At 23.4% G+C, this 13,636-nt stretch overlaps 1 protein-coding gene across 1 annotated transcript in view; it reads left to right on the plus strand.

Moving 5' to 3' along the window:
- Positions 1-344: 344 nt before the first annotated feature.
- The window catches only part of LOC100209077 (structural maintenance of chromosomes protein 4), a 91,948-nt gene continuing 78,656 nt past the window's right edge, over positions 345-13,636 (plus strand). The window contains exons 1-6 of the mRNA XM_065788492.1: positions 345-624; positions 4,677-4,868; positions 8,163-8,339; positions 10,547-10,711; positions 10,784-10,911; positions 12,773-12,998. Coding sequence (XP_065644564.1) covers positions 424-624; positions 4,677-4,868; positions 8,163-8,339; positions 10,547-10,711; positions 10,784-10,911; positions 12,773-12,998 — 1,089 coding nt within the window. The 5' untranslated portion in view covers positions 345-423. The remainder of the gene's footprint in view (positions 625-4,676; positions 4,869-8,162; positions 8,340-10,546; positions 10,712-10,783; positions 10,912-12,772; positions 12,999-13,636) is intronic.

Consider the following 13,636-nt stretch of genomic DNA (forward strand, 5'->3'; position numbering starts at 1 on the left):
ACGTGACTATTAGATAGCTTAATCTTAAGGATGAAACTAGCATAAAATTTTGTTTTGTTAATGCTGAACAAAAATTTTAGTAAAGTAAGTATGTGATATATTAATAAAGATTATTTGTTAAATCTAGTTATTACTTTTATTTGGTCTTATTTTCATACATTTTTATGTAAGGCATTTTTTTGTATAATGTAAGGAATTTCAATGACGTTTATATTTGTTTCATTTCACACTTATATTTGTTTCACTTATATTTCAAAGACACTTTATATTTGTTTCATGTATTTCATGTGTTTTCCCTATCCTTTTTGTTATGATATATGAATGTTATTTTATAAATTTTTATTTTATTTAGCAAACTATAAAAATTTTTTGTGCTTAAAATATTTTTATTGGAAATTTCATCAGCTCAGAAGTCTTGCTAAAATGACTATACAAGAAGAAAACATGTTGAATGAAATTTTTTTATTAAACACACAGACAACAAAAAGTTATGTAGCCCCTATTTCAAATGCAACATCAAGTCAAAAAGAAACTAATCCCACTATTCGATTAATAATAACACATATAGAAAACATAAACTTCAAATCATATGCAGGAAAGCAAGTTCTTGGCCCCTTTCACAAGGTTTTTGACTATTGTTTAAATATTTACATTTGAGATTAATAAATCAATCAAAATCAAGCAAGAAATTTATAATAAAAACTTTAACATTTTAAGTTAAAAAGAGTAATGGAGTAATTCCAACTATTAGTAATAAATGCCCTTCATATCTTAATTGTACCTTAGTTGTAAAAGTAATAAATATCTTAGTTGGTGTAAGTGTTGAAGCTCTGGAAGATAGCTATTTTCGTTTTTTAAAAGTTTTTATAAGTTTATAGTTATTAGACCACTCACTGTGCTTATTGCTAAGTAAATCAATTGGTGTATGTTAACTCCATTGTCTCTATGGCTTGATAAACCAGTTGATGTGTGTACACTATGTCTTAAAAAGTATCAGTCTGTATATATTTACTGTCTAAAATATGTGCCTAATAAAAACAAAAAATTAAGTTAAATAAAAAAATAAGTAAAATTTGTAAGTGCAAACTGTCCTAATAATAATAATAATAATAATAATAATAATAATAATAATAATAATAATAATAATAATAATAATAATAATAATAATAATAATAATAATAATAATAATAATAATAATAATAATAATAATAATAATAATAATAATAATAAAAGAATATAAACATTCAAGTATATATATATATATATATATATGTATATATATATATATATATATATATATATATATATATATATATATATATATATATATTTATATATATATATATATATATGTATATATATGTATATATATATAACCCTTGGAATTAGGGTTGTTCGACCCTAATGCCAAGGGTAGCTCCAATGCCGACCTAACATTTGGCAAGTTGACCTAACTGCCGATCTAAAAGTTTATGTGGTCGGCAAAAAATTGTCCTCGTTATATATATACATATATATATATATATATACATATATATATGTATACATATATATATATACATATATATATATATATATATATATATATATATATATATATATATATATATATATATATATATATGTATATATATAGATCTATAGTTTGTTGGCTTTGGGAAGAGCGGAAGGAAAAAAGTGATTCTTACGCCAACACATAGGTCACTTTTAATTACTTTTGACTTTCGTCCAACATTTTCGTGTTGGACGAAAGTCAAAACCATTAATTTAATTACAAATTAATTGTTATATAAAAAAACCACAAAAACGCAAATTTAATTGACCAGAATGTTTTTAAAAACATTCTGAATGTTTTTAAAACATTTTGAATGTTTTTAACAATATAAACAATGTTTTTATTTTTATTTTTTTTAATAAAATGTTTTTATTTTTATTTTTTTTAATAAAATGTTTTTATTTTTATTTTTTTTACTGTAAATCATGCGCGGAGTGTTGCTACATCGACTATCTTATAGCCTGACTCGCAAGGGAGTGCTGCTACATCGACTGACAAATAGCCTGACTCGCAAGGGAGTGCTGCTACATCGACTGACAAATAGCCTGACTCGCAAGGGAGTACTGCTACATCGACTGACAAATAGCCTGACCCGCAAGGGAGTGCTGCTACATCGACTGAGGGTTTGGTTGGGGCAGGCAGTCTATCATTTATAAAAAAAAAAAAATTCCGGTCTTGCATTTTAATTTTTACTTTTTGTCAACAAAATATGGAAAAAACTTTCGGACAACATCTAGGGGTTCTATATATATATATATATATATATATATATATATATATATATATATATTTATATATATATACACATTTGTTATAGGTCGACTTTATCTTTCAAATTCAAACTTTATATTAAAAAAAAAAAAATTAATTTCGAAGGCCAGAAGAATTAAAAAAAATTTATAATTAAAATTTTAATTTTTTTTATTGATAGATTGGCCAGTCTAAACCCAAAACCCTCATTTGATGTAGCAGCACTCCACACTTGTTCTACCTATTTGTCAGTTGATGTAACAGCCCTCATTGTATATTTTACCTATTTTTCAGTTGATGTATGTAAGCAGTAAAAAATAGAAACATTTAGAATATTTTTATTTTTATTAAAAAAAAAAGAAAATGCATATTTGCTTATATATATATATATATATATATATATATATATATATATATATATATATATATATATATATATATATATATATATATATATATATGTATATATATATATATATACAAATATTTGTTCCACAAATATTTTCTTTGCGAAAAAATGCCTATATACGGCAATGTTTCCGCAAAATTTCCCTACGACAGGCGCCCGCACAGGGTTACCGCTCATCAAATTATTTTCCTAAAAAAGCCTCATGTATATATATATATATATATATATATATATATATATATATATATATATATATATATATATATATATATATATATATATATATGTATTTATGGCATACATTGCCTTTGAAGATTATAATAGGGAAATCCCAGCATATGCAGTGTACAAAACCTTTAGTGTACACTGAAGTGTATAGCTAGATGCGGGATTATGCTTAGACTAGAATTATTATTGTCTAGGTTTTTTCCATAGGAGAACCAATCAAAGTTTTAAATATAATTAGTTTACCATTTTGCTTTCCTATATAAAAACATGGAAAATGATGACCCTAATTTAGGCACAAATATTTACACACTTCAGCCTGCGTTGGTGTCAAAGTAAAAAAAGGTATTTTTCAATGCTTTTTCCTAATGATTTTGTTTAAATTAACAGATACGGTTCTACTGTTAAAAAAGGTTTGAAAATCATATTTTTAAGTTTTACAAGGGATTGTTAATAAATTACATCACCCTCTAAGGGGAGGGGGCTTAGTAGTTTTTTGACAACTTGTTCAGGATTTGTTACTCAATAGTTACAATGCTGTGATTTTGACTGGGACCAGTGCTGGGGCCGAGTTTGACAAAGTATAACCGGGGCTGGGTTTGTGACCAGAGGTGCATAAACATTGATACATCCTATCGTATATTTTTTAAATTTGAAATTCATCATCATCATCTTCATCATCATCATCATAATTATCAATCTTTAGCCTTCTCTTTTTATGCTGTTTCTCTAATAAACAATATCTAGCATTTTTTTCCTATACTATAGCTTGTCCATACCATATTTCTCTCAAAGTTTTTTTACTTTTACTCTACCTGTTTCTCCTGAACCTCCTCTATAACTTGCTATTGAATCAAGTCAACAGCAAGTTAGTTATTTTATTCAAAAGTTACATAAATATTATGATTTAATGAATAATGATTTATTTTTTATTTATATCTTTAACTTAATCTGCAATATGAATAACAAAAAATAAAAAAAGTGGCGACACATACGAGGCTAATATCGTCAGTAAGTTTTTTAAAAAAAACATATTTTCTTAAAAATATTTTAGTTAAAAATATTTTTGAGCAACAAATTGAATCAATTAAACCTATAAGGCCTTTTATTCCACCTTTTTATATTATTCTAATTTACAAGAAATGAAATTCCTTATTGGAAATATGTACAAACCATACATTAAAGTTTTTTAAACAAATTATTTAAACTATATTATTTACATATAGTTTAAATGATATGTACATATATATATGTTAAATGATATGTACATATATATATATATTAAATGATATGTACATATATATATATATTAAATGATATGTACATATATATATATTAAATGATATGTACATATATATATATATTAAATGATATGTACATATATATATATATATATATATATATATATATATATATATATATATATATATATATATATATATATATATATATATATATATATATTAAATGATATGTACATAAACTAACGTGCTGAAACATCTCTACTTGCGGATACCCAAACCACTTTTATCTTCTCTGACAAATGTTCGATAAAATATGTTTTACTGTCTAAGATTACTGTTCCTTATTTTGTTTTGTTAATGTCATGCCACTCATTCATCTGATCATTATCTTCTTTTTTGGCAAATACTACACCATATAAATACTAAAGTTTAAATAAGTATGAAGATATTTTATTTATATTCTTTGCTTATAGGATTTATTATTTTGCTATAGAATTTTACATCTATTGTTGGTCCTAATGGCTCTGGAAAATCAAATGTTATTGATGCAATGCTGTTTGTATTTGGGTATCGTTCCCAAAAAATTCGTTCAAAAAAACTTTCATTGTTAATCCACAACTCCGAATCACACTTAAATATTGAATCATGTACTGTCACTGTGCATTTTCAAAAAATTATTGATTTGGTATGTTTTAGTTTTACTTAAAATTAATTTCTTTTTTCTTTTTTATTTACTATTATAAATAACAATATTTTATAACATAGTCATTATATATTATTATAGTTGTTGTTAAAATTGTAGTTAACGAGTTAAGTTTAAAGTAAAAATTTCGAGAAACTAAAGTGATTTGATATATATGTATATTTAAATATACACATGTATTTATATATGTATATATATACATATATATATATATATATATACATATATATATATATATATATATATATATATATATACATATATATATACATATATATATATATATATATACATATATATATATGTATATATATATATATATATATATATATATATATATATATATATATATATATATATATATATATCAGCGCTTGAAATAGCAGCCGATCATTGATCGGGCCACTTTTAGAAAAATTGACAATGATCTCTTAAAATTAAATCTGGCTGATCAATTTTGATCGGCAGTAATTGCTCCTCAAACTATAATAATAATTAATAGAAAAACATTTGAAATTCAGAAATTTAAAAATATTAAATTAACATCAAAATTATATTATAATGAATTATATTTTAAAATTAATTCATTTTAATTTAATAACAAACAACTTATTTAAATTCTAAATAAAATAATTAAAAAAAAAAACAGCAAGTTTTATTTAATTCTAAATAAAATAAAAATGGCAAAACAAAAGTTTTATTTATTTTCTAAATAAAAGTTATAATAAAAACGGCAATTTAATACTTTATTAATTAATTATGGTAATTACTTTTATATAAATATTTCATATTTATATAAAAGTAATTAAGTATAATATTTTTTGATAATTTAAATAAAATGGGTTTATTATAAACAATCGATAGAATTAATTTTTTACTTTATTTAATAAGATAATAAGAAAACATAATTATTTATGTATTTAATATATTTATAATAATTTACAAAGCATTTCGCATATATTAGTATTCTTTAAAAAACATAATATAAATATATTTTCCTTTTCAAATTTAGTTTTTTGAGCTTAGATTTTTTCTTTTTCTTTAAGATTTTCTTTCTTTAGATAATTTTTCTAATCTAATTTTCTTTTTATTTTCAGCGTATTTTTGAAACACCTTAAGTTGTCAAAACAAACTGCTGTGGTCAAGTTGAAAAAACAAAATATATATTAAGCGTGGTCAGTATATATATATATATATATATATATATATATATATATATATATATATATATATATATATATATATATATATATATATATATATATATATATATATATACATATATATATATATACATATATATATATATATATATATACATATATGTATACATTATATATATATATATATATATATATATATATATATATATATATATATATATATATATATATATATATATATCTATCTATATATCTATACATACATATATATATATATATATATATATTATATATATATATATATGTATATATATATATGTATATATATATATATATGTATATATATATATATATGTATATATATATATATATATATATATATATATATATATATATATATATATATATATATATATATATATATATATATATATAAAACCTTTGTACTGAAAAATATGTGTATTACTTTTAAATTAAACAACAAAAATTACACTATAGATATTAAAAGGTATTTGCATTCATACAAAACATTTAAAAGCTGGAGTTTCCATTAAAATTTCTAATAAAACTTGAATTTCCATCAAAACTTGGCATTTTTATCAAAAAAACTAAAGTTTAATTAGTCTGATGGCAATTTCTTTTTTGATTTGAGAAAAAGCGTCTTTAACTATTTAAACATCATAATTTTGTTTTAATAAAGGTGCAATTTTTTTTGCTGTCAAATTACAACTTAAAGTAAGGCATTGTTTTGATTCCATGGTTTCATAGCATTTAAATAATCCAGTGGTAAGTTACACAAGCAATATTTAAATTTAAAACTAAATAGTTTAAAGGATGCTTTTTTATTTGAAAAATAACTGTTTAGTTTTACTTGTAATGTTCTTTTATTACTTAAAAAGTATGTTAACTCTTGATTTAATTTATTTAATCTATGTCAATTCTCGGTTTCTTTAATTTATTATGATCTTTAAAAGCAATTTATGTGATATAACAATAATCATTTAAATTTCTACTTTGTATGTAGACCGATGTTAGATAATTGTTGCATTTAATTATTCAAAATACTTTTAATCAGTTTATTAAAATATTTAATTTGTGGAACCATAAATAGTGAATAAAAGTTATTTGTTGATCATTTTTAAAATATAGTAAAATAAGTTTTTTTAAAATAAAATGTCTTAAGGCTCATGCAGGATTAACGCAAAACCTCTGGGACCAGCATGCCTCTGCAAGTCACTCTAACTGCAAAATATCCTGCTGCTTTTTTAATTAGTTATTATGATAGTGAAAAAAAAAAAGGTTCAAGATCATTCTGCTACTGGTAACATAAAACCCAGTACATCCTGTCAAATGCCCTGTTGCTTTTTAAGACTTGGAATTTTAGGCAAAAGTTAGGAAAAGTAAACTGTATTAAAATACTTTCCTGATTTGCGGTTAATGGCTAGTAGTGGTGTCTCAATAATAATACTTATCTTGATCAGATGTAAACTGCATCCTGATAATGTCTTGTAAAAGGGATTCTAAGCATAGACTTAGTAAGGGTTAGCAGAAAACCTTCTTCCCATTTTTGTGTAATAGGCTGGTGTAGGGGTAAACCTATATTACATTGTTTACTGCCTCCTTGTTAGTCAAATCTTACCTATTACAAAATTGCTATCCCAGACTAACAGACTAACAGACTACGTTGCTAAAGTTATAGTAGCTATGAATTAAGTTCTTAAATCCTCTGTGACAGGGTCTTGCAGTATCTAGTAGATTTAAACCAAAACAAAACTTTTTTACTGCTATTGTTACAATAATGTTAATGTTAATAAATTGATGAATGGTAACGCTAAGTTTACTATGTTTTAGTGAGTTATCTTTTGTTTCTATAATGAATGAAAACTATCAATTTAATCTTTTGCAAAGTTGTCACCTGTAAAAGGATTCTCTCTTTATTGTGCTAACCATATTTTTATATAAGCTTTTTATTTGTCTCTGTATGGAGCACTGTTCATATTTGGGTTGAGTTTTCTAATGATTGACAAAAATTTTTTTTGTGACAATCAAAATTCAATACTGTATTTTTAATTTATATTATTAATTTAAATAATATTGATTTTTTCACTTTTAGCCTGGTGAAGATTTTGAGTTAGTAGAAAATACACATTTTACCATTTCAAGAACTGCTAGAAAAGATGGTTCATCTGATTATTACTTAGATGGAAAAAGACAAACATTCAAAGAAATTGGATTGGTTTTAAGGACATGTGGTATTGACATAGATCATAACCGATTTCTTATTTTGCAGGTTTTTGTATTATTATTTTTTATTCTATTTAATAAATTTCTATTATTAATTTGTAAAAAGCCAAAACTACAATCATTTCTAAATATTTTTTCTGAAATAAAATATTTTATTGGTATTAAATTAATTAAAGATTAATTCTGCAGATATTTTTATATATATATTAATTATTTTATATTGCTTTATTATTATTTTAATATATATTAATTATTTTTAATTGCTTTTATATATAGACTAATTTTTTATACACATAGAACATAATCAAGATATCCCATTCCAAACAAATATCATAGTTATTGCATGAGAATAATTTTATAGTCATTGCATGAGAAAAATCTGATATAATTTTTGGTTCATTTTGGTTAATTGTCTGTTGGTTGTGTCATTAATTTATGATTAATTTATGAATTTTTTATTATTCTGTATATCAAATATTTATTTAAATTTTCTTTATGAATTTAAATACTTTTAGGAGTTATTTATTAAATAGTTTTAACATTTGCGAACCTAAAAACTTTTTTCCAGCAATCTACTTACAAGTTTGATATTTGCTTGAGTTTCAAAGGTTAATTAGCTAGTACTGTAGTTTTAAAAATCTCCATATGGGCAGAACTAATTTTTTTTAGGAACATTAAAATCAAAAATTATATATTGAAATTCATAGAGGAATTGAAACTTACCCCACTCCTTTTGCTTATTAGATCTGAAATAAAATTCCTTCCTCATTTTACTCCCATTCCCCTTGTATTAAGCATGCAAGAGTACCTAGTTTTAAAAAAAAAAAGTGCAAAAAATCAAATAGAACAAGTGTAGTATTTGAAAAAAGGAAATAAAATTTGGTTCAACGAAATCATATTTGACTGGAAAAAGCAAAAACTTGAATCCTAATTTTTTAATAAATTTTAGAATTTTTAATTTTTTGATTACTTTCAAGAGTTTTGAAGTAAAGCTTCAAAACTCTTAAAAGTCTTGTTGTCTATAATTTTTCAATTTTCAATTCTTTGCTTTTTATTAATGTCTTGAAGTTTTCTCTAAAGAGTTCAGTGATGGTTTTTCATATAGCTATTCTGTGCAGTTGACTTGCTGAGGTTGATTGCTGAAAAGGAAGAACAATTATTAGTAAGTTCTCAATGTTAGAAAAATGGAAAGAAAATGTGTTCAATACATATATATGAATAACAAAAAAGTTATGATAAAGTCAAAAGTGGCCAAGTACTCCACTTGGCCACTTTTGAAGTAGAAAAAGACTTTAAGAAAGCTCAATTGTTTGTAAGGGTTGTAAAGCAACGGTTCTACAAAATATGTAGTGTTATAAATTTTTTTTTCTAATACTGTTGGTTTTGTGTGTTAACATAAGTGATATTTGTTACATGATTATTGTGTTCCTTGAATAATGAAGTTTGATGATGTCTAAGGTCTAAAAGGAATGTGAAGATGATAATCAGATTGTTGTTTGGTGTGACTGAAAGAAGATAAGAAAAGAAGTGAAAATCTTTGAGATTGGAAATAGTGAGTTTATCTGATGGACATCAGCATTTTATGCTTCAGGATGTATAGAATTGTTAGTTTTAAATAAACGAGGTAGAGGTAAAAGTTGGAAAGCATGGAATTGGTCGCAATTGATAAGAATCATCTTTTTTACTTACCTTTAGTATTAGTGGAGCTGTATCATCAATAACTAAATAAAAACTAGTTTTAATAATATATTTAAAAAAAAAAGATTTATTGAAAAAAACAACAACAATAAAACATAAGATAAATTTAAGAAAATTAAAAAAACAACATAAAATTCACTTTGCATTTGGAAATAAAGTGTTTAGTTGTTCAAAATGTTTTTATTAATAAAGTGTAGAATGTTTAACAAATTATTTGGAAATATTACAGCAAAAAACTATATTACCTTATATGCAATATTTAAATTTTTTTTATCTTTACTTAAGTTATAAGGGACATAAATTAAGAGTGTAAGTTAACATATATCAACAGTATAAATTAACAGTATAAAATAACATACATAAACAGTATAAATTAACATAAATTAACAGTATAAAAGAACATAAGTTAGCAGTATAATTTTTTATTAAATTAAGTTTTGAAAAAGTTATTTTTTTTAATAAATATGTAAAACCTGGAAAGAATTAATAGAATTGGAAGTTAAAACATGCGTTTTAACCCTTTTTTTATATTTCAAAGTTTGTATATTTTTTAAGGGGGAAGTTGAACAAATAAGTACAATGAAACCAAAAGCAGAGAATGAACATGATGAAGGAATGCTAGAATATCTTGAAGATATTATTGGAACCAGTACTTATAAAGTACCGATAGATGAATTATCAACAGCTGTTGAGGATCTGAATGAGAAGAGATCTGAAAAGGTAGTGTTTTCTATTGTAGTGTTAGTAATATTTAATTTTTTTGAAATAAATTTTTATTTTATTTTATATTAGTTGAATCGAGCCAAAGTAGTGTTGAATGAAAAAGAAGAACTTGAGCAAGAAAAGGAAGATGCAACAACATTTTTAGTTATGGAAAATAATATTACAAAAAAGAATTACATACTTTGTCAAAAATATATGTAAGAATATTTTTTTTTAATTTTATTACTTTTTTATATAGGTTAAATTATATAAAACTTTAAAAAATCTATTATATATGTAAAGTTTTATTTCTTTAGATTAGAACAGATTATTACTTACTAGCTGACTGGACCCTTAAAAATACAGCTCTTTGTAAATATATTCCCCACCTACCTTTTCTATACTTTTTCCTTATATATATATCTTTGCTGTCTGGACCCGTAAATTATGGGTCTTTATCACCAACCATTTCACCAACCATTTCTATACTTATATATTTCACACTGATCATTTCTATACTTATTCCTTATTTACTTCAATATTTTTTAGTAAAATAAATCATTTTAAATATTTCTTTAAGAGCAAAGAAAAATTAACATGCCGACTTTTTCTGCATACATAGAACTTTTATAAAATGGTTTGTTTTTCTCCTAAACACATATCTCAGATAGCTCAATGGTTTAGTGCACTGTTATCAGTGTTATTTCGGAGGGTTCAAATCCTCCCCATAATAAATTTTCAATCTTGTTGTATATATTTATAGCAAAAGTATATATAGCAGTTCTGGAGTAGCAGGACAAGGTTATTAAGTTTTAGACCATAAATTTTTTTCAGACCATCCACAACTTATTAGGACTAATTACATAATTATAATAATAATGTATCTCTATAATGATATATGTGCAACAAATTTTTCAGGTATTTTGATGGTTTTAAAACTTTTAAGCTTTTTTTAAAATTCTCTCCCTTTTGTTTGTTACAGTATATAATATCGTTATATATGTTATTAAAAAATGTTTTATTTTGTATTTTAAAAAATTAAAAAAAAAAGAAAAGATAAAAAAATGTGCAAGTGTAAGAATTTGAACCACAGTGATCACTTCAGAAATGCTGCAAGCTAACCACTTTAGCCATTAAGACAAATTGTTCCATAAATGTTTTAACACTATTTAATAAACAAAAGATTTTATAAAACAACAAATAAATGCTATAATTCAAAATTAGGGAGATGTTACCACAATGCAATTTTCAAGTAAAGTAAAACTGTAAAACTTGATATATGTTTTAACATTACAAAATTTGAAGTTATATAAGTTAGATATTTGCATACATTTTTGTTCACAATTTCTTAGAAAAAAATGCTGTGGCTTTTTCTCTCCATTACCTCGGTTGCAATGGCTGGCAAGAGTTCCGTGTCAAATATGCATGAATAGGCACTACTATTATGTTAAGCATTGTTTTATAGATTACTGAGGATTATAAAAATTTATTTCTTTTGTTAATTTATAAAATAAAAAAAAGCATCTTTTACTATTGTGATTTAAGTTCACTTATAGTGGTCCTAAGCTTCCAAAATTATTTTTCTGGAGTCTTTAATCACAGCGGTCCAAGATATCAACCAAAGTAAACCAAGGTGTTCTGCCATAGTTGTACTAGGTATATAGCAGTTGTGATAATAAGTATTCAACCATTCATTCCATTCAGATATTCAATAAGAGTGGTCACCAGATCTTAGAAAAGTTCTCAATTCTTAAATTGTTTTACATTGAATTTTTTAAATTTTAATTTGCAATAATAAAAGAATATGTTAAGTTTGACTTCTGTGTTTCTTATGTTAAATTTACTGTTTATTTCCTGTTTCTTATGTTTAATAAATTTACTGTTTAACTTTTATGATTCTTATGTTTAATAAATTTACTGTTTAACTTTTATGGTTCTTATGTTTAATAAATTTGCTGTTTAATTTCTATGTTTTTTATGTTTAATAAGTTCGCTGTTTAACTTCTATGGTTCTTATGTTTAATAAATTTGCTGTTTAACTTTTATGGTTCCTATGATTAACGAATTTACTGTTTGTAGCCATGACTGTACAGAAATTGAATCAAAGACAAAAAGCAAAGAAGTGGAAATCAAACAGCAACTTGAAAAGCTTCAACTACAACTCAGCAGTTTCTTAGAACAAAAGAAAGAGAAAGGAGTTGAATATAAGAAAATGAATAAACTTTATGATAAACTTTTTATAGAAGCTGAAGAAAAAAAAAAAGCATTTGCTGAGTTTGAAAAGTATGATTTAAAACTTAGGGAGGTAATGATCATTATTTTTTTAATTTTTATTCGAATTTTTTAAAATGTTAAAACACAACTTAAATAAAATTGAAAATGAACATTACTCAAGGTTATGATTAAAACTATAAAATTATAACTACAAGAGAAAAGCTTTGATACACAAGCAATAATGCTTATGTTAATCTATTAGTTGTTTGTTGAAAGCAATGTATTCTTAAACAAAAAGGTTGATTACAATTTTATCACTATGTATCTCAGTGATCTACAAGATCATTTTGAATGGCTTTTGTTGCTAGAGTTTTTGCAAAATAAATCTCCTTTACTCTTTTGCAACTAATCAGAATTAATATAAGTCGGACTAATTAGTGTTTAGTTTTACCAATTTTTTTTTTTTCTGTAGAATCCTATTTTTTAACTTTGATTTTTGAATCTATTTTAATTTATTTTAATCAACTCTCAGCTGCAAGCTTAACTAAATAAAACTAAAATAAAACCTGGTATTTTGATAATACAACAAAACTCTGTATTTTTGAGAAAAATCAAAGTTAAAGTAAAATTATAATTGTCAACCAAATCTTAAACATAAAATTTAAGTTTTTTTTTGTTTGGTATTTTTTTACAATACATAAGCTGCAAAATTAGGCATGAAAGTGCTCC

This window comes from Hydra vulgaris, chromosome 01 (assembly GCF_038396675.1).
Source record: "Hydra vulgaris chromosome 01, alternate assembly HydraT2T_AEP".
In the NCBI taxonomy this organism is placed as follows: Eukaryota; Metazoa; Cnidaria; class Hydrozoa; order Anthoathecata; family Hydridae; genus Hydra; species Hydra vulgaris.